The sequence below is a fragment of the Malaclemys terrapin genome, chromosome 1 (genome assembly GCF_027887155.1).
Source record: "Malaclemys terrapin pileata isolate rMalTer1 chromosome 1, rMalTer1.hap1, whole genome shotgun sequence".
NCBI lineage: Eukaryota > Metazoa > Chordata > Testudines > Emydidae > Malaclemys > Malaclemys terrapin.
The window spans coordinates 313,353,431-313,379,232 of record NC_071505.1 but is presented as its reverse complement, the minus strand read 5'-3'; the positions used below and the strand labels follow the sequence as shown (position 1 = coordinate 313,379,232).

Sequence of the window (25,802 nt, the reverse complement as noted above, 5' to 3'; positions counted from 1 at the left end):
TGAATTCAGGCAATATCAGGAACTCCTCCTGCACAGGGTGGCGTCCAAGCTGCAGATATAACTTGAAGTTCAGGAGCTCCAGCATAGATTGTGAGGCATTTTACAGCACTCAGGCCCCAGTTGAGTGCCCACCTGATCAATGAGGTCATTGTGGATCGAGCAAAAATGGTGTGGCACACTCCTGCATCTTGCGCTCCCACCTTAAAGAGGGCAGAGAAGCACTACTTTGTTCCATCCAAGGGGAGAAAGTTTCTATTCTTGTACCCACAGTCTAATTTCTTGGTGGTACTGAAGCAGCCACTGAAAGATCCAGGCTGCAATGCCCAAAAACAGTTCCCTCAAAAAAGGGTGCTAAATGGCTGAATCTCCTGGGAAGAGAGAGCTTTTCCTCCATCTCTCCCCAATTCAGGATTTTGAATTTCAAGGCTCAACTAGCTAAATATGATTTTTACCAATTATATGCAGTTTTTAATGACAAGCTGCTTTAGGAAGATAGAGCCCACTTCCACTCCTTAATTAATAAGGGCAAATTGGTGGCCAAGATTTCCCTCCAAGCTGCAGTATATGCTGCAGATGATGTGTTCAGAGGAATGACTATGACCTTCCTGGTTACAATCCTCAGGTTTCCCTAGGGAGGTAAAGAGCACCATTCAGGATCTGCCTTTAGATACAGTTAATTTGTTCCAAGAGAAAACGGATGAACCTCTCCACTCCCTCAAGGACTCAAGAACAACTTTTCACTCTCTGGGCATTTATACCCTTGCCTCCTATGAGACACCATTGCAAGGATACAGAGTGAGACAACCCCCTCAACCTTTTTACTACCAGCGCCATCAGGAATCGCCCCATAAGTGACACAGCGTGCACAGGCTGAGACACACAGGTCCTGCACGTCCACTGCCTCACCTCACTCTAACCTTCAAACAAAGAATTTCTTTTGGTGAGACTGCTGAGTCCGTGTCTCTTTATTGATGCCACATCATCCTCCCCTCTCAGTTTTTTGATGGCTGCCTTACCAAATTTGCCTGCAAGTGGAGGACCCTAACAACCAACAGATGGGTACTGGAAATGATTCATTGCAGCTGTCTGATGGTGCGTTTCTATCAACTCCTACCCACAAACCCCCTCCCTATTTCCTTTTCAGGAACCAGTCTCATGAGGAAATTCTTTCAAGAACTGGATTCCTTTCTCTACTGGGGAGCCATAGAAGAAGTTCCACCTCAACATCAGGGGAAAGGATTCTACTCCCCATACTTCTTAGTTCTCAGAAAGAATAGGAGATGTAAGCCTATTCTCAGGCTGCACTGATTAAATATATTCATCCAAAAATTAAAATTCTACATGATCACATGGACATCAATAATTCACTCCCTGGAAGAGGGCACATGGTTGGTGGCTCTTGACATGAAAGACACATACTTTGTGTAGCTTGAAAGCTGTTCTCTTTCGCCGATAGAAGTTAGTCCAATAAAACCCCGCCTTGTCTTGGCATACTTTCACGTAGACATTTGCCCATCCCACTGAAGGTTCCTCTTTGGTCAAGACCATTACCAATTCTGGGTTCTTCCATTTGTCCTAGCCACAGCACCCAGAGTCTTTACAAAAGTTTTTTTTCAGTGGTGGCAGCTTGGATGAGACTGAATGAGTTCACCGTCTTCCCATTGGCTCCTAATGAGCAGATCATATGAGGAAGTCCAAGAGCCTTTCTATCGAGAGATTCCATTCCCGGGGCGCTCTCATAAACCAGGTCACCTTCAGGCCCTGGACATCAGTCAGAACGTGCCTGTCCCTCCTCGGTCTTGTGGCCTCATGCACACATGTAAAACATTTCTCAGACTGCATCTTTGTTGTCTTAAAACCTGGTTTCTGTCTGTCTACGCACCACAGCTGGGCAACATCAATGCCAAAATGACAGATCTGTTTAAGGTTCCAGACTCTCTTGTCCCGTGGATAAAGCCAAAGAAAGTTTGAGTGGGGATCCCTTTCCTAACACTGACACCTAAGACTACCATAGATTCTATGGAAAATTTGTCATGACAGAGCATGAGTCTTCCTTATTTCATCCAATTTAACAAAACAGTTCTGGTTCACAGATGTATACTGAAGCTCTCATTTCGTCCACCCATAAGAATCCATCCATTTCTGGACCTTCTGACATAACACAAGGATATCTTCAGGCACCCTAACCCGGAACTGTTGCAACATGTTCCAGAGTGGTGCAATCTAGTCTCAATTAAAGTAGGAAAGATTCTACCAGCAGATGTTTTTCAGATAAATGGAAATGTTTTTCTTGTTGGGGTCAATGATAACTGGGATCCCTTATATTCTGGCATATCTACTTATCCTTAAAACTTTGGGTCTTTCTTTAGGTTCCCTTTGGGTTCACTTGGCAGCAATCAGAGTTCATTCTCCTGTTGACAGCCACACTATCTTTTCTCATCCTGCAACAACCAGATTTTTGAAGGGGCATCTTCGATCCTTCCAACCGTTGGTGAAACTCTCATCCCAGTGGGGCCTGATTTTTGTTCTTTGCTCTCTCACCAGACCTCCCTTCAAACCTTTAGCCTAATGTTGTGTGTCCCATCTTTCATTTAAAGTTACCTTCTTGCTCGCCATAACATCAGCCAGAAAAGTTAGTAAGCTGTGATTACTCATACAGACCTGCCACAAGCTACAAATTATCTCCTTTCATCTTTGCTCATTGCACCTACAACACTCGAAATACAAAGGAAGCACCATTGGACTGGGAGGGATCCTGGCTGAAAGATCCAGCCAGTAAGACTGCAAGAGAACATATGGTCAGAGAGACCCTTTTGCTTTGTTCACTTAACTTGTTAAATTAGGTATTAGTTTGTATTTTACCTTTTATTTCTTTGTAACCAATTCTCCTTTTATGCTTCATTACGTGTAATAATTTAAAATCTATCTTTCTGTAGTTAATAAACTTGTTTTATTGTTTTGTCTAAACCAGTGAATTTGGATTGAAATGTTTCGGAAACTTCATTTGAGGTAACAGGATTTGTGCATCATTTTATTAATAGAAAGTGATACAGACTTTCTATGAGCTTGTATTGTCCAGAAGGACAGAGCTGGGCAGTACAAGATGCACATTTCTGGGGACAAGTCTGGGACTGGGATTTGCTGGTGTCACTCTGCAGTGTAATTCATGAGTGGCTAGCTCAGCACTCATGCAGTATAGCTGGGAGTAATTTACATGCTAGAGGCTGTGTGTGAACAGGCCAGGGGTGGTTGCTCTCACAGTGAAGCAATGTAAAAGGTTCCTCAGATTGGAGAATTGAGGGGACACAGCTGTTCAGTAGTCCAGATTGTACCTGGATAGTGTCCCGGTATCCAACATGTATATTATAAATACAGAGTGTGAATAGCCAAGTAGAACAATCAGATAACTTCAGAAGTCCTGTTTGCTCCTAAAGAATAAAAAGGTCAATGTAACTTTGGTAAACTTAAGTGCAGCTACTGCTGTTCAATTGAGGGTATGTCTACACTGCACTATAAATGTGGTTCTGTGGGACCTGGGCTTGTGGTTCTCAGTGTTCCAAGTCCACGTTTGAGCGTTCACACTGCTTTTTAAACCCTGGGTTTACAATTGCTGGACCCAGGTTCAAAGGCATGCTAATATTGCACTACTTAGACCTTCTGACTTGGGTCCGCAGCTTGAGCTGCATCCATGTTGCAAAATTACACGGCTTGGACCCAAGTCACAGTGGGACATGGGCTCTGACCTACCCCTCTCACAGGTTCCTGCGACCCAGGTCCTGAGTGCTTGCAGAACCGAGTCAGACTGATTTGTATGTGGACGGAAGCAGGGCTTGAGCTCAAACCTGAGTCAGAGCCCGGGCTTAATGTCCATTATAGACATACCCCAAGACACAGCTGAATCCTTAGAGGGGGAATTCTTACTCAAGGAGTCCCTGGACAGGATGATTGTGGATAGGAGGCCATCCTTGAGAGATGATTGACTCTAAAGGATCTTCACTACAAGCCTCTACAACGTCATACTGTTCTCAAGCTATACTGACTGATGAACTGGAAGATTCTATTCGACCAACAGGTAGAAATTAAAATTAGTTCTTCTGAATATATCTTCGGATGCCTCCTTTACAGCAGATGAATTCTGGGGCTCATACTGCTTGCTCTCATCAGTCATGTCTAGTATATTGGGTTAGGAAACATTGGCTTAGATTGTGAAAGGTAGATGCATATACGTGACAGTTAAACTGCTTCTAAATGTGCAAGCAAAAAACTGCACAAGGAAGTAAAAGTCAGAGCTGTCAGGGAGGTGATGGAGGCATCAGAGAAGGAGTTTAAGTAGCCTTTTTCAGAGACGCAATCCTTTTATGACCGACCATTGCAAGTGCAGCTGTGTTCCCAGCAGGTGCTGCTGGAACAGGAGGAAAGGGGGAACAGACTAATCTCCTGTACCAAACAACAAAACTCAGAGACATTTCTTAGGAAAGAGGTGTCAGAAATTTGCTCATGTATAAGGGAGGACTAACTCAAACACATGGGTAATCAAGAGTTTTGCGGGAGGACACTCATTGGCACATAAGACACTAAAAGACAAATTTGTTGTCCCTCAGAGTTGCAGGACAAGCATCCATAAACTAATCTACGCCACGCCACTCCCAACTACTTTCCCTGTGGTGGTGAAAGACTCAGGCAGTGGGATACTACATTGTTAAACATAGCAGTGTCGACAGGAGAGGAATTGCTTGGGCATGTAGAGAGCTGTCTAGGGTATGTACCCAAAGGATTCATGCGTCTTTACTTGCCTAAGCAGTGCATCACTGTCTATAGTGTTATCTATGTCCCTGCTAGGGGGGCATGAAGCGTATGTACTCAGCATGCTGCCATAAGGAATGTTAAGTATAGACGTACACACTGTCAGCTGCACAACTAGTACAAATAGGATTTCTAAGGCAGGCTCAGGGCATGCCATTATCTCTTCAGATGGTATGTTTCCCTAAGAGAAAGCTGTAAAGGTGCAGTGCCTCTCATATTCCAGCCTTAAGTACGAAGTGGAGGGCCGCCACCTTAATGGGCCCACAATAAATAGGAGGAGCCACCCAAAAAAAATTTAAATTAGCCTAACTTCTCCGTGTCAGACTGTTGCTGATAGTTCAGATGATTTCTACAGAGGTGGCACGCATCCGTGGTACCATTGGAGCAATGCTAACAATGGATGCATGCCTTCCCATAGAGATCATCTGAACTACCGAATTACACAGGGAGTGTAGGCAGACCGAGAGTTGAAAAAGGAACATAAACTGGTTGTAACTTGGGGCAGTCCAACTTGTGCTTAAATTCTAGATATATCTGTACCACACACACACACACTAGTCATAATTAACAACACTAAGGTGATGGTACATATGATCAAAGTTGTCCACACTACACAATAAGTATAGTAAACTGTTGAGCTGGGCAGAGGCCACGTAAAATCAATTTAAGTCCTGTATACCAAGGATAGGGCTATCTTCGTTGGCAGGATTGGGAGCCAGCAGTGTTGTCCAGGTCTTTTACTCGAGTGAACGAGTCAAGTCAAGACTCCAAACGGACTCAAAGTTTTTTTTTTCCCCTCAACAATCAGAGAGATCCAATGACAGTGATAGATCTTCTCTTCCAGACATCACCTTTCGTATAACAATAGTCATTCCCAGGAAAGACGTACAAAAAGATTGCACTAGAACAAGCTGTAGTGATGCTGATTGGCCCCAAAGGGCATGGAGGCAATGGTTTTTGGACATAATCCCAATGCAGCTCACCCTCCAGGAATTGGTCCAATACAAGTCTTCTGACATGGAGATGGGAGGGCGTGGAATCATGCACTAAATTCTAACATGCTATGATTAACTGAGAATTTGTGAGGGATGAATTGGTGCTCCCTTGGATAGTCACAAAGATATTGACACATTCCTATCTTCCTGGAAGAAATTAGTCATTGAAAGAGAAAATATGGAACAAGTTCAGATACTGGTATTATGAAAGACTTCTAAGCAAAGTCAACAGACGTTAAACACACGGAATTTTTGTAAGGCTGCTTATCTATGGGTTTCAAAGCAAGTGCTGTCAAGAAACATACTTTGTCTGTTATGCACTTGATCAGCTACAAAAAACAAACAAACAAAAAGTTGACTGGCTGTGCTAGCCACTGACATGATTCCATATTCCTGAGGGCAACATCTTTGTTGTTCACATTCTTTGGAGCCTTAGTTTTTTTTTTTTTTTTTTTTAAAGGCACTGAGATACCCATTCATGCTGCTGGGATCAGTCTCTCTGTACTTTTACTTCCAAATCTTGCTTCTTAATCAATATGACTTCGACTAGGAGAGATTTGGAAATATATGCAATATCCATGGAATGAGAATATCCAAACCTTCCACCCGGATAAGTTCATCTTCAGACCTCTGTCCAAATCCCAAGCACTCTAGGGAAGCTGAACGGCATGAATTGACCAGTAGAAGAACCATGAAAATCTGTCTACCAATGACTGGTGGAAATTAAAGTGACCTCATAGTGGGTTGCCACTTTGCATTCCATGGGAAAAAACTTAAAAACCTCAGTGACAAGCCATTGCAAAGGCTGAAGCAAGAGGAGCAGACCCAGTTGTGGATATTCCTGTGCTCTCAATCAGATAGGTGGCAACATGGAAGACAGAATGAACAAATATAAGGAAATTTGCAGAACAGCAACTTGGCCATCAGTACATGTTTTCTCTGAAGTGCCCTGAGAACACATCCAGTCGTGAACAGATTGCTACAAGCTGTGACTCTGTAACATCTATCCTTATGGACTCACAGGCCGTGTCTAAATAGCTAGTTAGTGCACAGCAAACAGTGTGAGACTGTCAGATGCTAACTGACCACGTCGATCCTGTTTTGCTGTGTATTGGTCAATTAATGTGTGGCAGGCCTGACTTGCTGCGTGTTAACTAGCTGTGTAGATAAGCCCAGAATCTGTATATAGTTCATCTTTCTTTCTCTTGGAGATGGTACTCACAGCTATTAACATCACACTGTTGTATGTCTTAACAATCTAGAAGAAGGAAAGCTATATTCTTATCCGGGAATTTTCTTTTTAAGCAACTTCATGTCTGACTTATCCTAAAAGGAGAAAGCTGGATGAGGTTAAAATAGTTTAGTTTAATTCTCTGAAGTTTGATTGAAGGCTTTGTTTCAAATGAATAATGCTGTTAAGTTTAGAGTGTGTACTGCTTCGGTATTTGTGGTCTCTCGGTAAGGTTTCTGAGCAAGGATGTCTCCTCTCTCTTTCTAAGCCCTTTGTAGGGTCAAAGCATTTGCCTGAGTTCAAGTTGCTAAGGAAGAAGAGGATACACACTTTTAAGATTGCTGAATATTAGTGGTCTAAATATCAGAATACTCAAGAAATAATGCTTCACCCTTACTCCCCCCAACATTACTCAGGTATAAAAATTGTGCAAATAGGAGATTGTGATGTTTCTGTAGTTGCTTCAGCCAAACAGAATCTAGCTTACTTTAACAATATTGTGTTGGTTTTTCAGAGCAAACAGGAGTAAAAAGTAGTATAAACTTTCTCAGAAAACGAAGTGGCTTTGACACTGAATGCCAACTGGCTGCACATCCATTGAGTAACATAGTGCAGTTTTAACACTTGTTTCTAACCATAAATCACATTTAACCATAAGATCATTCAGATTTTATATTTCCTAATAGTCTAGACCCTCAAGTTTTAGTACAATGCATAATAAAATGTTTTGCGTTGGGACTCTATAGACCTCTTGTCTTTTATATAAGAAATCTTAGATTATGTAAATTAAAATGAAAATACTGGAAAGACCTTAAATCTCTGTATTTTAATTATCCACAAGAGAGGGTGTCAACACTTTGTGGAAAATTCAGTGTCTCATTACAAAATGCTTGCAAATTTATTGATGCGGGAATAGTTTTTGTCATTAACTTTGTTAAAAATATCATAGCTTAAATAAAATGATATAGTAAATTATTCTGCTTATGGGTTTTTTCCCCTTGTTTTGTTTTTTGTTTGACCACTAGATGGAGAACTGTACTGAGGAAAAGTTCGTATACTGTCTTTTTTTTTTTTTTTTTTCCTTTTTCTTTTTAAGTGCATGCTTGACTATAAAATTGTAAATTATAGGGATGAAGACAACTGCCTGGCTTGTATACATTATTGCCTTGTCTTCTAGATCTCATTATTGTCAGACTTTAGAAAAGTTCAAATTAATTTTTTTGCTTTTTGTTTCAATTTTTCCTTGTTTATATGTCCCATAGCCACCTTAAAAGGGATGCTGTCAGTATTTTTAATGCCAATAATGTACCTTTTAAAAAGAATATAAATGCCATGCAGAATTCTGCTACTGCAATGTTAAGGTTTACACTTTAATCACACAAATCAAGATGTTTAGCATTTTAATTTCTATAGCAATTTTAATTCTTTTGCTATATTATGCTTTGTTAAATGTCACAAGATGTATATGAATATAAAATGTAGATATAGATAAAAGGCAATTCCTATGTGAATGGTGTTTGCCAAACAGTATGTCATGTTTGTGTCTTGTTTATGTAATGAAAAACCCTATTGTAATTCTTACTTAACTCTTCCCCTTTCTAAGTTGCTCTTGGCTTCTGGACATTTTGCATTGTAGCCTAGCGTCTCCCACAATTCTGTGGTGTGTGGCGCTGTTCCCTTCTCTGCCATTATAGAGCCAGTTTAGCTTTGCAGAGTAGCTCCTATGCAGCAGTTAGTCATGGTTTGTTTTGATCCTGCTTTATTCCTTTGCCAGTTTAAGGCAAAGACGTACTAGCCAAATCCCAGCTTGAGACAGCAATTCCCCTTTACCTTTTCTTTGATGTGAATGGGAATACTCTTACGAGGGGAAGAAGCATTTAAGTGGACAAGCATTTAAATAACTACAAAATGCAACAACCAAAAAATACCCTCACAGAAATACCAACAGTATATGCTGCGATGGCATCCTTAGTGAAGGATATGATGATACCATCAAATAGGGATTTCTTGTCCAAAGGCACAACACTCTGGAGCAATTTTGAGACTTCCTCAGCCACCGTCAGAGCGTCCTTGGCTACTACATGCTTTGCAAGAGCTACAGTGTTCTGATTGATGACCTAAAGGCCCTGAATGACAGGGACCGTCCTAGCTTCATGTCAACCCTTAAAAATAACCTTATCAACAACTTTTGCCATAGACGCCTTAATGGACACACTGAGGTTCTCAGCCAGTGCTATGGCATCTAGTTCAACATCCAAGTGCACCACATATGGCTACACCCTATTGTAAACATGTCCTGTGCTTTTCCAAGTTCACAGGCTCTGTCTCCTACCTGGAGAGAAACTGGATAAGATAATGGCGGACAGTACTTCCAAACTGAAACAGTCCCTCCCTTCTGCACACATTGCCAAAAGAAGGGGGGCTACAAGTCCAGCAGTAGGCAGAGAGACTCCTTTTGTAAATCCTCATTTCAGAATTACCAGAGGAAGGATGGTAGGTATATCCGAGGAGAACCCCGGAACCATGGAAAACGCAGCAAAAGCAGATGGGGTAGCCAGACTTCACACTTCTCAAATCTTATTGTAATTATGAAAAACTATGCCTCTGGCCTGGTCTGAGTCTAGGAGACATAATATCCCACTTCTTAAAGGAATGTTCCCTCTTTACAATGGACAAGTATGTGAAAGTAGGAGTGAATTTTGGTAAATTCTCTCAAACTAAGGTCCTCTCTACTCTCACTTTATCCAGTTATCGATCTGTAGCAACCGTACGAAACATGAGTTAGTGCTGAACGCGGTCTCTCACCTTCTGGATATAGGAACAGTAGAACTGGTTCCCACAGAAAAAAGGTTATTAGTTCTATACTTGATATTCATCATTTAGACGCATACAGAGGAGGTCAGAGCTGTTCTGGGTCTGAAATGGCTCAGAATGAAGAAAATGAGATTTTGGATAGAAATTCTAGGCTGGATGGCAACTCTCTATCCCACGGGGATTTCCTTGCCTCAGTGGATGTAGCAGATGCTTATCTCCACGTGCTCTTATGACTCTTACATATTGAGATCTGGATACAACATGGCTCACTACTGGTACAACTCAGTGTCATTTGGCCTTTCATTGGCTTCCGGAATCTTTACCAAGATGCTAGTAGTGATCATAGCCAAACTCAGGTCTCACAGTACTCATCTATATCAGTTGCTGGACACGGACCGATCCAGCCCTTGACCAAACAAGCGGCTCACAACACATATGTTTGTGATGAACAGGAAAAGGTCCATGATCCTTTCCACAAAGAAAGCTTTTATGGGAGTGGATGTGGATCCATCAGTAGCCAAAGCCTATCCCTCACTGGACACATTTGAGAAATTACAGAAATTGACATCCAGGCTCACAAGGAATCGAAGACTGTCCATATCCCAGTGTCTCCAGCTCACAGGCCTACTGGTTTCATTTATTGGTATTACAACTTGGGCAAAATTCCACATTAGGTGGCTTGCAACTTCTGCTGAAGGTGGGGACTACTCACCATAAGGCATTCAAGATCAGATGCCAGTCCCTTCCCTCAAATGGCGGACAAATCCAGGGAACGTCCAGAGGGGCTTTCCAGTCTGCCCTGCAGAGTTCCCAATACTCACAATAGAGGTCAGCCTACTGGGATAGGAACACAGAACAGCGCAAAGCATATGGAGCTCCTTAGACAGGAACAAGAGCATCAACTTCTTGGAGCTCAGTGCAGTGAAGTTAGCCCTCCAAAAATTCCCAAACCATCTACAGGGTACTCAAATTCTCGTCCAGTCACACAACACCCCAATGGTGGTGGTGTACCTCAGCAGCCAAGATGGAATTTGAAGCACAGTCCTGTACTTGAAAGTGATGGCAATTAGTGGAATGGGCAGAGGGGAATATGGCTTTTCATAAGAGCAATACAGACAACGGGAGAACTCAGCCGTAAGGCAGACTGCATCAGGAGACACTCAGACAATAACTCAGAATAGTGTCTGAATCAGGAAGTCTTCAACTGGATTACACAGAAATTCAGCCTCCCTGGCAGATGATGTGTTTGCCACTTACATGACCAGAAAGCCGCCACATTATTTTACCAGGGAAGCAGATTCAAGTTGCTGGCGACAGATGTATTTCCACTCACATGGCTGAAGTGCTTGCTTTATGCATTCCCACCACTTCACCTTGTAGGAAGGTGATTCAAAAGATAAGTCGTAAGGAAGCAAAGGTAATAGTTTTTCTGTGTTTTTATAGTTAGCATAGTTAGTTTAGTTATTCTCTCTCTCTCTCCCCCCCCCCCCCCGCCCAAGGTTGCAGGGGGAGGGGGTGTGGAGAGTTTTCACTCTGAAGAGAGACTATGCTAAGACTTCGAAGGTTCAAGAACTGTCTTCTGCCCCTGTTGCTTTTCTGACAGTGACAAACACTAGTGCTGCCGTTACTGCCTTGGGGAGGATTATATAGCTACCACCTGCAGTATCTGCTGCTCCTTCCCTCCCTGAACTTGTGAGGGACGAGAGCTCCATCTGCAGAAGCATTTCATGGAGCAGGCTATGAAATCTCATTTGGATTCAGGCTGGGGAGACCTCCTTGTTAGAACTACCTAAGACAGTGAGCAGTGTCCCTCTGAGCACAAGCTCCAGAGTTGAGGTAAACACTATTAAGCCTAAGAAACCATCTCATGATAGTAAGAGATGTGAACGTAGGCATGAGAACAGATCTCTGTCCAAATCCCTTTCTAAGAGAAAGGATCTCTCCCTGTCTCGGTCAAAGTTTGGTGAGCCCTCACATGTGGGTTGCAAAGAATTAAGCCTACATAAACCTTCTGTCCAAGAAAGAAAGGTAGTGGGGGAGGTTTAGGTTGGATATTAGGAAAAACTTTTTCACTAGGAGGGTTGTGAAGAACTGGAATGGGTTACCTAGGGAGATGGTGGAATCTCCTTCCTTAGAGGTTTTTAAGGTCAGGCATGACAAAGCCCTCGGTGGGATGATTTAGTTGGGGATTGGTCCTGCTTTGAGCGGGTGGTTGGACTAGATGACCTCCTGAGGTCCCTTCCAACCCTGATATTCTATGATTCTATGAAAAAAGAAGAATCCGATGATACTGGTGCTGGCTTCACCCTAGGAACTTAAGGAGTGGTACCCAACAGTTCCATGTGTGACTTCAATGCTCAGATCCTATCTGACGGCTTGTGACAATGCGGTTCTGGTGGAACCCAACTGAGAGTGCCAACTCAGGACAAATTGCTCAAACAGGGCAGTTACAGCCCAAGGCTGGGGTTTTTTCCACCTCTAAGGCAAACCAAACCAGCCAGACTAGGAGGACTTCGGTCTCACCCCCTGGCTAACCGCAAGTCTCACAAGCAATCTCCTTAGACACCCCAGTTTCCCAGTATTACCACCAGTGCCACTCGTTATGGGGACAAATGGTTATGAATACCAATACCCCAGTAAAAGAAAAAGGTTCTCCCGATCCCAAAGGACCAAGCCCCAGACCCAGGTCAATATACAAATCAGATCTTATCCACAAATCACGCTGTTGCCAATCCTTTAGAATCTAAAATCTAAAGGTTTATTCATAAAAGGAAAAGGATAGAGATGAGAGTTAGAATTGGTTAAATGGAATCAATTACATACAGTAATGGCAAAGTTCTTGGTTCAGGCTTGCAGCAGCGATGGAATAAACTGCAGGTTCAAATCAAGTCTCTGGAACATCCCCCGCTGGGATGGGTCCTCAGTCCTTTGTTCAAAGCTTCAGCTTGTAGCAAAGTCCCTCCAGAGGTAAGAAGCAGGATTGAAGACCAGATGGAGATGAGGCATCAGCCTTATATAGTCTTTTCCAGGTGTAAGAACACCTTTGTTCTTACTGTGGAAAATTACAGCAAGATGGAGTCTGGAGTCACATGGGCCAGTCCCTGCATACTGTGCTGAGGTACAAGGCGTATCTGCCTTCTCTCAATGGGTCCATTGTATAGCTGATGGTCCTTTAATGGGCCATCAAGCAGGCTAGGCAGAGCTAACACCATGTTGTCTGGGATGTCACCCAGCAGCATAGCCTAAGTTTGCCATACAGACAGTATAGAGCCAATATTCCTAACTTCAACTACAAAACTGATACATACATATAGACAGCATAATTATAACCAGTAAACCATAACCGTGTCTTAGACACCCCATTTGACCCCCTTTATACAAGATCTGGGTGCCACTACCAGACCTTGGTTGCAACAATGATCTATATGGTCCCAGATTATATCAATAACGTCACACGGCTCCAAAGCAGTCTGTGCGGAAACCTCTGAACACCAGACCATCAGATTACTCGGATCCACCAAGTCATCTGAAGGAGCACCCCAGACTACAGGGAGGTCCAAAATCACCTCCTTGCTGGAGGGTACCATTGTTTTGTCCTACCCAGTTTCCCCTGCTATCAGGTCTGGTTCTTTTTAGCAATATCCCTACACTTGTAGAAACCACCTTGAGGGGAAGAATATCATCCCCTACCACAGCCGTAATTAACATCCTCCTGCTAGTTGTTCTGTCAGTGCCACTTGTAGAACCAGGAGCCTGTCATCTCACCAAATGACTCTGATGCTCCAGCTGAGACTTCCCTCCCCAAAGTAAACAAACCTGGTCGGAGGCCCAGGAGGGTAGTGGACCCTACCCATCTACTTCCGAATGTGGTTATGCAGAGGATTGTTGATGGGTAATGTCTTGAGGTCCTCCTTCTTCAATCAATCCCTGCTGGTTTTACTAGGGTCTTTAGGATCTATACCAATGATTCTCAACCGGTGGCCCAATCAACACACAGCTGCGGCCCATGTTACATTCTCAGGGCCATATAGGTAGTATATATATATATATATTGTGTGGCTGCAGTCCACATAACAACTGCATAATTAGGGTTTTGGTATATAATTGGTTAGAGAATTATGTTACAATATGTTAGGATTGGTTACTTAAATTTCAGTAAAATGATTGGTTTTAAGGTATAGCTGAGAATATTACTATATAAACTGGGGTCAAACAGGAATTGGAGGGAACAGAAAATTGGGATCATGTTTGCTAAGGGGGGGAAATGGGGAACAGGGACACAGGCAAGGCTCTGCGGCGTCAGAGCTGGGAAGGGGCACACGGGGTAAATGCTCTGCAGAGCTGGGAATGGCGCACTGGGGAACAGACTCTATCGGCCTATAGAGATAAGCCCGGCTGCTGTGAAGGGCTTCAGAATATGCTTGCTTGGAAACTAACATTGCATTGTCTGTACTTCAGACTTCTGATATTGTACTGTTTGCTGTCTGCGTGACAAGAACCAGGGAAGTGGGAGGGTGAAGGGAAAGCCCTCTAACAATACTGTTTAATGAAATCATAATATCTCAAAAATAAATCAGTTTATCTTGGGTAGAAACATTGTGGATTTGAGTGTCTTATCACAGTATGAATATAGTCTAAAAGACGCACAGCACAGATGCAGCTGGCCTGAGTCAGCTGACTTGGGCTCACAGGGCTCAGATTCCAGAGCTATAAAATTGCATTGTAGACATCTGGGCTTGGGCTGGAGTTCAGGCTCCAGCACAGTCCTCTGTTGCAGGTTCTCAGAATCCAGGCTCCAGCCTGAGCCCAAATGTCTACACTGCAGTTTAATAGCCCCTCAGTCTGAGCCCAAGTCAGCTGACCTGGGCCAGCCATGAGTCTTTTATTGCAGTGTAGAAATACCTTTAATGACTCATTAAATAAAAGATAATGATAAATGGTAATGTATCAAAATTGGTGGAAGTGCCATAAAATGTGGTTGTACTTTGTAAACTGACTATAAAAATGGAATTGTGGGGCCCCTATTTACCTCTTAATGACTTCAAAATCAGGGCTGTAAGAGAGAACCATGTGATCCAATGTCACCAAGTCATACCACAATGCACAACCGTAACTCAGTCATCCAATGTAATATTGTTTAATAATTAAGTTATAATAGCATTTCCACATTATGCACCAGAGAAAACACATTTTATTACATATTCAAAATTTCTTGACTTACTATAAGGACAAAGTTCTGCTGTTTACTATGAGGCACTAAAGGTCTCCGGATAGTTGTGTTCTAATTCCAGTGCTGCCACTGGCCTGTTGTGTGATCGTGGGCAAATCACTTTGCCTTTGTGCCACATTTTCTCCTTTAAGTAAAATGAGGTTAATGATACTGACCTCCTCGTAAAGCTCTTGAGATCAACTGATGAAAAAACTCAGTAAAAAATGTATTCCGGAGCCATTGACTCCATCTCTTGGTTAATTTTTGCCACAGAACAGTGCCCCTGTGGTATTTGAAAAATAACCTGAAAAATTTGAACTGGCTGTAGACCAATGCAATGTTTTCCTGTGTCTACGAATCGTCTGAACAGTGTGATAGATGTGAATTTTCAATCATCCCAATGGATTGTTAACTTTGGAGTTTGTGAAGATGACCATTTCATTGTTAATGTTAACTATTTTAGTGTTGATCATTCTGGCAGTTACATGCAGCTAATGCATTTATACAGCAATCCCAAACTGCCACCTTTGCTTCCCCAGGTGTCAAAAGCCCAAATGTCCCAAACTCAGCTGCCAAAACCTCCAGCTTTCCATGACAACTTTTATGATGCATTTATTCCTTGTCAGGACAGAAATCTGTGGCATATTGAAAACTGAAAATGTGGGGACAGCATAAAAGGTAGAATTTAATATAAAAATAAACAACATAATGGCTGTTGTCTTAGTCTTTTTCATATTTAAAACATTAAAAGCCTCCTTTTAATTGAAATGAAGACAGAATTTTCTAGTCTGTTGCACCAGATGACTGAAGAATCCAGGTCCAGCATGCTGTTAGAGTACTTGGAGCTGTGGCTACATTATTCAAAAAAATCTAAAGTACTATAGCATAATAAACAAAACCATATAACAATTTTGTTGTTAATTCATATATTCATACAGTTTCATGTGTATACTGATAATTATATGACAAAATAACCAGTTGCCAGCTTTGAGTTCAGATTATGTATTGCAATGTGATTTTCAGTTCTTGGTTCTGTGTGTTGAGTGACAGTACTGTTAGACTGAAAATGAATGGGTTACATAGATTACACTGCTCTACAGCCAAAATGCTTCTGAAATAAATGTAGCCAAACTTTACTAATTCTGGGTCACTGAGAACGAAAATGATGCTTAAAATTGTTGATTGGCTCTAGTTTTCAAGATATGCTATTGGGTCAGTATATACGACCCTTGATTTGGGAATGGCGGGGGATAAGTGAGTTATAAAGGGAAGGGATCTCAATTTAAACCAGAAATGACTAAAATACATCTTTGACTGGATCTATGAATAAATCTATGACTGGGTTTGGACAGTACTTGCTTTTTAGGCAAAACAATGAATGATGCAATCTGAAGCTGGTATTGCGTCATACATGATATGAATTGCATCATGTTATTCCTAGAAGTCATGGATGATGCAGTCATAACGAAGCTTACATCACTCTGCTGAACAAATTGCCATATATCGGCTCTAGAAATCATACCGTGTCGTGCTCTCTTATTTGTCAGTGTTTGATTTTGCAAAGGGACACATTTCTGTTTAGTCAAAGTGAGCAGAGATGCCTCGTACTTGTGTGAACAGTGCAGATAACTTCTGCTATGTTTGTGGTGAAGTGACTTTTGCATCACAAAAGCACAGTATAACCACTATGGTTAAGAGAGCCTATCACCTTTAGTTTGGCTGCAAAATTGGAGAGCAGGACAAGAGGTGGGCCCCACACACATGCTGCAACACTTGTGCAACAAATCTTCGCCAGTGGTTGAACAGGAAAAGGAAACCTCTGCCTTTTGCAGTGCCAATGATTTGGAGAGAGCCAACAGATCATACCAGCAATTGTTACTTCTGCATGGCGCCTCCAGTTGGGAAAGGTGTGTCAAAGAAGAAAAAGTGGACTGTGCATTATCCAAACATTCTATCAGCTATACGCCCAGTACCTCACGGCGAAGTACTGCCAGTTCCTGATGCACCAGAATCATTCTCACTTGAGTCAGACGAGGAAGAGGATGAAACTTCTTGTCCTGAACCATCAATGTCACAGGACCCACATTTTCTCCCATCCTCCTCCTCTGAACCACACCTCATAACCCAAGGTGAACTGAATGACCTTGTCAGGGATTTGGAACTACCCAAGAGTAAGGCAGAGCTGTTGGGCTCCAGACTACAGCAGTGGAATCTCCTGGCAGGTGATGTTAGGGTTTCAATGTTCCGTGACTGTCAAAAGGATCTTGTCCCATTCTTCTTCATGGAAGGTGATCTTGTAGCCTGCAACAACATTGATGGTGTGATGGCAGCCCTCAACATCATTCACGATCCAGATGAGTGGAGACTGTTCGTTGATTCATCAAAGACGAGTCTTAAAGCTGTTTTACTGCATAATGGCAATGTTTTGCCATCAATTCCAGTTGGTCATGCAGTCCCTATGACAACATGAAACAACTTTTGAGGTGCATAAACTATGACCAACATCAGTGGCAGCTTTGTGGCGATTTGAAGGTTGTTGCTCTCTTGCTTGGTCTGCAGATTGGATACACAAAGTACTGCTGTTTTCTCTGCGAATGGGATAGTCGTGCAAGAGATTCCCACTACATCAAGATAGATTGGCCACTCTGACAGTCGTCGGAGCCTGGGAGGAAAAGTGTTCAGCATCCACCACTTGTTGAATCAAGGAAGATTTTGTTACCACCCTTACACATCAAGCTGGGTCTGATGAAGAACTTTGTCAAGGCCATTGACAAAACACAAGTAGCTTTCTAGTATCTCTGTGGAAAATTTCCAAGGTTAAGTGAAGCTAAGATAAAGGAAGGTGTCTTTGTTGGTCCTCAGATTTGTGAACTTCTTTGAGATGATGCATTTGACCACGCACTGCGTGGCAAGGAAAAGACGGCATGGAAAGCCTTCCAGTTAGTGGCAATAAATTTTCTCGGAAACAACAAGGCAGACAACTACAGGTTGTTGGTGGAAAACCTCCTCAAGGCATACAAAAGCCTTGGTTGCAACATATCACTAAAGATACATTTTTTGCGCACTCATCTAGATTTTTTTTTTTCCCCACTGAACTGCGGAGCAGTGAGCGACGAGCATGGCAAGCGATTTCACCAGGACATTGTGACAATGGAGAAATGCTATCAGGGCAAATGGAGCCAATCAATGCTTGCAGACTATTGCTGGACAGTGACAAGAGATGCTCCATTTAATGAATACAAGAGGCAAGCCAAGAAGCGCCAAGTAGACACTGAATAGGACTAAACTATGTACATAGTTTTTTGCCTTTTGTTTCATAATAAATTTTATTTATATAACCCTTTTGCTGATTTTTAAAGTGTTACATAAACAGGACAGGTGAAATATTATCATGTAAAGCAACATAAACACATGAAAAGACCTAGGTTTACAATTTATGATTAAAACTCTACTATCTACACTATATATAGACATAAAATGTAAAGACTTAAATATCTGAGAAACAGTAGCCAATCAGTTGTTTTAATTGTCATATTTGAATTCAGCACATCAAAATACATAATAAATAGCACATTTTATCTCTGAAGCAGACGACTTCTCAAAAATTGTAGACCAGTGTTATTCGAGTGTTAATGTGGGTGAGTGTAGTGATGATAGCGAGCTGATGCTTGAAGATCATTATATTGTATAAAGTGTGAATTTTGTTTTAGTCTATGCTTTTCTTTTTATTGTTGGAGTCTAAGGAAATGCACCTAAGCAATAGTAACTCTAATGGTATGTCTACACTGTGGTGGTAAACCTGCGGCACTGAGTCTCTGAGCCTGGGTCAGCTGACTCTGGCTTGCGGGGTTTGGGCTGCAGAACTATAAAATTGCAATGTAGGCATTCAGACTTGGGTTTGAACTTTGGACTCTGAGATCCTGTCCCCTCACTGGGTATCAGAGCCTGGGCTCCAATCTGAGCCTTCTACATCTACACTGCAATTTTATAGCCCCACAGTTCAAGCCCCATGAGCCTGAGCTGTCTGACTTAGGCCTGCCGTGGCCCTGCTTGTGAGTCTTTTATCATGGTCTAGACCAGTGGTTCCCAAACTGGGGTTCGTGAACCCCTGGGGGTTCACGAAATGTTACAGGGGGTTCTGAGGAAAAAATTCCCTAATGGCGGACAGAGCTGTCCCTAGGGACCCCAGACAGCACGGGGCCAGCAGCCCAGAGCCCCTGGACTTCCAAGAGCTAAGCAGATCAAAGCAAGCATATCTATCATACTGAGGAGATTTAAACTTCAAGACTCCTTATAAGAAATGGAAAAGGGAGGTGGATATTTTTTGCTGTTTTTAAAATTAAATAGGCAGGTAGTATTGTTTTTAAAATTATTATGAAGAACAAGTTTAAGCTTTGTTGTAACTTGCATTGTTTGCCTGGACTACTCAAGACCTGAATGCTTATGTAGGAGGAACTCTTTGAGTTGGCTTCTTAAATACCTTCATGCTGTTTCAAATCTGATACTCCTTGATGAAACATAGGAGCTTTGTCTTATAACAGGCTTATTCAAAGTGATATAAGCTACAGAAGTGAGATCTTGGAAGAGTGTTGCCATTTTCATAATGTAATAAAAATAGTGTAATTATAAATAATAATTAATAATTAATAGTGTGTAATAAGCATGTCATAAAAACAAATTTTATATTTCCAAGATCACTGCTTTTATAATTTATACTCAGGTAAAGGAGAAAATCCCTGGAAATATTCATTTTTAGGAGGGGGTTCGCGAGACTTGACATTTTAGTGAAAAGGGTTCACAGGTTGTTAAAGTTTGGGAACCACTGGTCTAGACATACCCATAGCCAAGGATTTTTGGGGGGGCTTATGTAAAAGGCAAAAACTAAATACAACTCCATGGCTACTTGTGATATTTGAGTTTTTAAATGCTGATAAGCAGCTACAGTGTTACATATTGTGAGATAAGAATACAAAGAATTATATGTAACCTTAAAGTTGTGCAGGGGATATATTCAGGTAAGTTTGATAGTTTAGATAATAGTGTACAGTGTAACCTGAATTTGTCTGAAGCACCAACTTTTTTGCTATTACTGCTGTTTCAGTTTTAATATATCTTGTAACTTTAACTGATTCTTAAAAAAAAAAAAAAAAATCTATAAAAATGACTCTGTTCCTAAGCATTGTTTTAACTTTTAAAACTTTTTTCCAGGATGCAAGCTGCTATATAAACAAGATTTTGCAAGACGGTTAGGATTGAGATGTGTTACTTGTAATTACTGCTCACAACTCTGTAAAAAGGGAGCTACTAAGGAACTTGATGGTGTAATAAGAGATTTCTGCAGTGAAGAGTGCTGTAAAAAATTTCAAGACTGGTACTTCAAGGCAAGTAACTTAGAATTTTTGCCAAGAGCTCCAAAGTGTAAAAAGACAAAATGCACTTGAGGATATTTTCAAGGACAGTCTAGGAAATATGGCTTACTTCAACACAGCATTTGCAACACAATAATCAAATGTTCTTTCCATCATTTCAGTTTTCTCATAACTTAGAGCAGCATTTCTACCTGTCTGTAACCCAAGTTTCCCTTGCCAAGTGGTTTACTAAAAAAACTAATAAAGAACTGCAATGTTTGTTACTTTACAGTTGCAAAAAAAGCTGCTTCATCCACAATTGATAGAAATACTTTTGCCAATCAAAAATTATTTTAATTTATATTCAAAATGTTAGTAAAAAAAACCATTAATGGTAGCTGACTGGTACCTCAAATAGACTGATGATAAATTAGGTTAACGGAGTTCTTTCTCTTTGTTCCTGTTTTTGCCTGTCCCCTTCTTCCCCTGTTTGTGAACTTCAGAGGCTTTAATTGCTCAGTATTTCCCAATGCAAAGGATGCCAAAGTGGAAAAATGAGACCAAATGGATTTCTTATAAAAGTGTAAAGCAAATGTGATGACTTCTTCTTTTTTTAATTCCCTGGACTTTTAACTACTTTGTCATGCACAACCAGCCAAGATTATGCCTTAAGAGCTTTTGGGAAAGAAGTTAAAGTGAAATTGGACTGGGTTTAACTTGCCATTGGTACCATGGATAAAATATTTGATCTCTGGTGTGAACAGCCTGGAAAACTACTTTGATATACCAAAACAAGAGCTACACTTGTGGATGCAGTGCAAAAAACAAAGGATTACAAAATTCTTCACCTTTCCAAAATTGCCTACACAGCCTGGAAGTAAGGCAATAAAAAACATGAAATATTAAAGGTCCGGGTACAGTCCAGTTATCCAAGATGATAAGCCTTCCAAATAGAACCAAATCTGAAGAGATATTTGATATTTTTGAATGGCAGTTTCCAGAGGTTTTACAGCCAAATATTGTACAGTCTTTATTTAGAATAATGTATGTAGGGTACAGTTAGGAATCCTTGAAAGAATACCACTGCAGGCTATTGTGTTGATGTTTTTTCCTGTGCTGTCTCCTGTAAAAGATTGAGGCTAAAAACTGTCTGCAGGTTTAAAAAAAGTTACTACAGACATTATTCAATGCATTATATTAATTGGATGAATAAGTTTTTAAACTGAGTGTAAGGAATTCAAATTTATCCCATATAGAAGAAGTGCCTACTTATATGAAAATCTATTGCAGCCCTGCTATACTTGAACCAATTTCTTGGTTGGGCATTCACCTGACTGGCTTAAAATATCCAAACTTCCATGGAGATGGGATTCTGATTTGGGTTTGGGAATTACTTAAACTATTATTTCAGATGCACTTCTATCTGTGTGATAAGGATATGCCTTAGATGGGCCAATAAGTCTGCTTAAAAGAATTGCTGTACTTACTGTGATACAAGGAACTGAAATTTTCATTATAGTGGCTTTGCCTTGGTACTGTGGTGTGGCAAAGGCAATGTAATTTAAGCAGCCTTATTGGTAATTAGATGCTTTCGATAGTATTGTTGGTCTTAAATTTTGTCAGATTTTTATATTTTGGAATCTTACACTTCTGAGTGAAAATTAGTGTTGTGTAACACTGTTGAATTGTTAATTGTTGCAGTTGCATTGTTTTTTTTATGCTACTTAATGCCTTTTCCTAATTCAGTTATGGTTATAAAGTTTGGTTTTTTTCAGTGGGGAAGACATGAATACATTCACAGGTTTTTGGAAATTCGTGCATCTTGCTGAAAGTTTTTCTCTGCCTACACTTGCCAAATGTCTTTTTTTTTTTTTATTAAAATTTTAATTTAAAAAAAGGCCACTGCATGCATCTTTTTTTTTTTTTTTTTTTTTTTTTGCATTCTAAAGTTACATTATATAAATTTTAACTGTTAATTAATATCCTTTCCTAACTAAAGGATAATTTTAAAGATAATTTTAAAATGTAGGAAGAAAGAATGGACAGATGTTGACCCCTTCTCTCCCTCCTGGCCCCCCGATTTGTACTTCATTTGCTGTTTTGTCTTTAAAAAGGTTAAAAGAACAGTTATTTATGGTTGAGTTGTTAGTCTCACTTACACAATGTCCAATGTTATACTGGAGTTTCAAGAAATTTAAATATATTTAGTTAGTAAAATAAGTAATAATGACCTAATAATGTTTAATACCAGCATTATGTTCATTAAACAAGAGTTTATTTCCATTTTCTTTGTTGTCTACTTTTTTAAACTGGAAAAGTTTCTCATGTGTATTATAATTAGCAGGTTAGGGGCCTCTTAATTTTTACATGAAATTAATGCTCACGAGAGGCCTCAGAATAGCAACCCTGGAGGATAAAATCCTCTCTTCAGATAGCAAGTATGGCAAAGGCAGCTGTATGTCAAGGTCCCCACCCTGTCCAACTCTATCACGAGTCAACCCAGATCTGGAGGTTTGAAGGGTAAGAGTAGCTCAGTCCTCGTCATTCTTTGCTGAGAGACCTACAAGCTTGTCAATGCCAAATGTAGTGATAGCTCTTGCAATATGGATATTTATCTAGTCAGAAAAGTGTGATCTGAATGTGAAGGATTTTGTATCCTGAGGCCAACTCCCTAAATTATTGAATCCCTTTATGCTAGTGTATCAGTGTAATTACATCTATTGGTACAAAAGCAGTGGTTTGGATGTAATTCAAAAGAGTAGCTGTGTAGATGAGAAATATAAAAGGTACTTTTACTTAGTTGATTTGTGACAATTGGCCACAGTTCCAATAAAGTAATTTGATTTTACTGTAAAAGAGCACTGGCTGAAAAAACTAAGGATGATAACTTAAAGGGTTTTCCTCAATTCTGAGGGCTAGTCTACACTGGCAACATGGCCTGTGTAGTCACGGCAGAGCACTAGGAGAGAGCTCTCCCAGCGCTCTAAAAAAATCACCTCCACAAAGGGTGTAGCTACAGCACTGAAACTTGCTGTGCTCATTGGGGTGTTTTTTCACACCCCTTAGTGAGAAAGTCGCAGCGCTGTAAAGTGCCAGTGTAGACAAGCCCTACGTTAGAAATAAAAAATGGTTTTTCTTTGACTATAGCTTGTGCCCATATTTATAGGGTGACTCAAATTTACCATGGGTTAATGATTGGGCTAATCATGTATAGTGATAACAATGAAGGTATTGAGAGGAATTATTTCAAATGTTGACTGAGTATACTATACATCACAACTTCTTTGTGTGTGTGGTCTTTCATACAAGCAGTATTATAAAATGCTTTAGAGTTGAATACAGTTTACAGTGTTAAATAAAAGTAGGTAGAAAAATAGGTTGAAAATTTAAGCATAGCTAAGGGAGAAAAGATACATGTTGAACTGAGACTTGAAAGGAGTTTGAGAGTTGCAGGGGCAAAAACACATGTAAACTATTCCAGAAGGCAAGATGTCAGAGAGAGGAAGTGAATGTAGCCTGAACGAGGGGCGGCAAAGAGACTGAAGGATCCGAAGCAGTTTGGAACAAGTTCATGAAGCACATTTGTTTTTTAAAAGAGAAACTGAAAACTATTCTCAAGCCCAGTGAGGACAAGTATAGTTTGAGACTGTGGATAATAATGTGTTTACACTTTATACACGTGAGAAAGCAGACAACAATGTTTTGTACATGCTGGAGTTAGAGAATTGGAAGTTGGGGAGGGAGCTATGACAATCAAGGCAAGAAGGGAGTCAAGAATAGATAAAGATTTCAGCAGAGGTGGAGCCATGGCTGAGGCATAGACGGACAATATTGGGAAAGTAATGATAGGCAGATATGCAAATAGTTGTGGGAATTCCCGGTCAAAGATGCTAATGTTCTAGATAGAGATAGATGGAAGGAAGGGACGGGAGAGAGAGGAAACAGAATTGTTTGAGACAACGGTGCAAATGTATTTGGTTCAGGGAAAGGATGTTTTTAAAAGTGTAGAAGGCTATGTGAGATTGAGTAACTAGTGTGAAAGAGATAGCTGAGGTGTAAAGATAAAAGAAGGTAGAAAATCGTGGAGATGAAAATTGAACCTTGAGGAACACTATGGAGAAAGGCATCTTGGGACGAAGTTGGAGCTACTGCCAGAGACGGTATAGCTCGGTAGATAGAAGCAGAAACAAATGTCTCTGCATAAAGTAATTGTGGGGCAGTCCTAGAGGGTAGAATGGTCCATATGTCAAAGATTTCACTGAGGGGGAGAAGAGCAAGGAGGGAGAAATAAATTATCAGCAGAAAGAACACTTCCACTGTGTTTTGCAAGATCTGGTTCCTTATATTTGCAATGAGGAATCAGATGGGGGGAAAGAAAGGTGTGCTACTATCGTCAAGCTCCATCTACAAGTCCAAAGTGGATGGATCTTTCTACTAAACTGATCCGTCAGCTGAGAAGTTAGTGTAATAGTAGCATTAAGAGGTATATGAATTAACACCTGTTGAAGAGAAAAGAAGCAGTTTGCAACTCTCAGAACTAATGTTTCAATCTTTCTGTTGACTCTGGAAGAGAGTGCTTGCATTGTCACATCTAGAAGGGTTAGAAACACTTTTAATGCAAGTATTTTCAAAAACAGATGCCTAAAATTCAATTCCGAAGTCCATAGATAAGCACCTTAATATTTCAAAATCTTGGCTCAAATTTTATGTTCCACAGAAATTCTCACAGGGTCACTAGAGAATGACACCAAGCCGCTAATTCAATCAGGAGAGACTAAATACTGTACCTGATACACATACACACTATACACATAAACACACACCACTTAGTCTCTTTTGTGCTTTAACTAATTGGCCTGGTGTCATTCCCTCATTACCCTGTGAACACTAATGGTGCAAATTTCAATTCCTCAGCAATCAGATCCTCATATGTAACTTAAGTGCTACATGTCTCTTGACCAATTATCATATCTGTTGCACTGTGTACTGCTTTAAATGGGTTTTCCAGTGTATCTCATTCAACAGATCTATCTGGTTTAAGTACCCTTAAACCTTGTATTTTCCCTCCTCTGTTTTTGGTATCATTTGGCACTTAGGTGTCAACAGATGTGAAGAGCATTGTGGTTATGAGGATTTGCTTGCTTGCTGAGGGACTGCAACTGGCACCATCAACATTCATATTATAACTTAGTGTGACTGATTCACTTCAATGGAAGCTTTATTTATTAGAAGGGAAACCTATCTTTGGGTGGCATAGATGCCCAAGTAAAGTTGTCATGCTGTCTGATGTAAACATAATATAATGCAAAGCTAAGTGTGGAGACCTACAAGATTCCATTTAGGAGTTTCAGTTATGTGCTAATCATTAGGTTCCTGACCAGAAACATTGAAATGGCAACTTG

The 25,802-nt window shown here is 40.7% G+C and overlaps 1 protein-coding gene across 13 annotated transcripts in view; it reads left to right on the top strand.

The window, feature by feature from the left end:
- ZMYM2 (zinc finger MYM-type containing 2) overlaps positions 1–25,802 on the top strand; it is a 180,338-nt gene that overhangs the window by 118,990 nt on the left and 35,546 nt on the right. For all 13 annotated transcript variants that reach the window (XM_054015489.1, XM_054015491.1, XM_054015488.1 and 10 more), the window contains one exon: positions 20,261–20,433. In XM_054015489.1, the coding sequence (XP_053871464.1) occupies positions 20,261–20,433 (173 nt within the window). The remainder of the gene's footprint in view (positions 1–20,260; positions 20,434–25,802) is intronic.